The 1,014-nt window shown below is 42.7% G+C and overlaps 1 protein-coding gene across 1 annotated transcript in view; it reads right to left on the reverse strand.

The window, feature by feature from the left end:
* The window catches only part of TARS2 (threonyl-tRNA synthetase 2, mitochondrial (putative)), a 4,645-nt gene extending 4,247 nt beyond the window's left edge, over positions 1 to 398 (reverse strand). Inside the window, exon 1 of the mRNA XM_017728868.1 lies at positions 339 to 398. Within this exon, the coding sequence (XP_017584357.1) occupies positions 339 to 398 (60 nt within the window). The remainder of the gene's footprint in view (positions 1 to 338) is intronic.
* Positions 399 to 1,014: the final 616 nt, after the last annotated feature.

The following is a 1,014-nucleotide window of genomic DNA, read 5'->3' on the forward strand; positions in this document are numbered from 1 at the left end:
CTGGGTTGGTACTTTTTATGCAGATCCTGAAGCCCACACCGGTATCAAACAGGTACGATGGAGGCAACTAAAAACCAACAAAAAATAATTAAAATAAATCAAGTAAAATCCCAACTTCATATAAAAGCCGCGGGGGCGGCCCTGGGTGTGGGGGGGACCCCTCTGAGCCCCCCGCCAGGCTCCCGCCGCGCGTGGTGAACGATCCCAGTGGGAATTAAAAAGTGATTGTTATATACACACACATAGAAAGTCAACAGTGATCCTGGGGGAAAAAAAAATAAAACAAAAAAACCAAACCAAAAAAAATCAGAAGATCCCCAAATTAACCCAAACCCAACCGACAGTCTTCCCGAGCAGGGGCGACGGGCTTGGGCCTCCTTGCTGCCAGAGTCCCACATCCCATGGAGCTCCAAGGTGGGTTTGGGTGGGTTCCTCGACCCTTTTTGCCTTGTTTTGGTGCTTTTGGCAGACAGGAGGAACAGGGGGGTCTCCCCTCCCTGCAGCAGCAATTTGGGGATCGGCTGAAAACCAACACCCCAACACCACTCAGCGCTCCTCTCGAAGCTTTCAGAGTTTTTTGTTTTTTTTTTTTTTTTTAATTTTTTTTTTCGTTTTTTTCAACTACTACTGAAGTTTTTTTATTTAACAGCAACGTGGCTTCTTCTTGTTAAAACATTGTTTTGTGTCTGTTTTCTTGTCTCACCCAGTGCTGGGGGGCTGGGGGTAGAACCAACCAAAAAGCACAGAACATTTAATTTAGGAGAAGGTTACGGGGGGTCTCAAGGGGAAGAAAAAAGAAAAAATGAAAAAAGAAAAAAAAAAAAAGAAAAAAAGAAAATGTGTCTGTTTTCTTGTCTCACCCAGTGCTGGGGGGCTGGGGGTAGAACCAACCAAAAAGCACAGAACATTTAATTTAGGAGAAGGTTACGGGGGGTCTCAAGGGGAAGAAAAAAGAAAAAATGAAAAAAGAAAAAAAAAAAAAGAAAAAAAAAAAAAAAAAAAAAAAAAAAATAA

The sequence above is a fragment of the Corvus brachyrhynchos genome, unplaced genomic scaffold, assembly GCF_000691975.1.
Source record: "Corvus brachyrhynchos isolate BGI_N302 unplaced genomic scaffold, ASM69197v1 scaffold443, whole genome shotgun sequence".
Lineage (NCBI taxonomy): Eukaryota > Metazoa > Chordata > Aves > Passeriformes > Corvidae > Corvus > Corvus brachyrhynchos.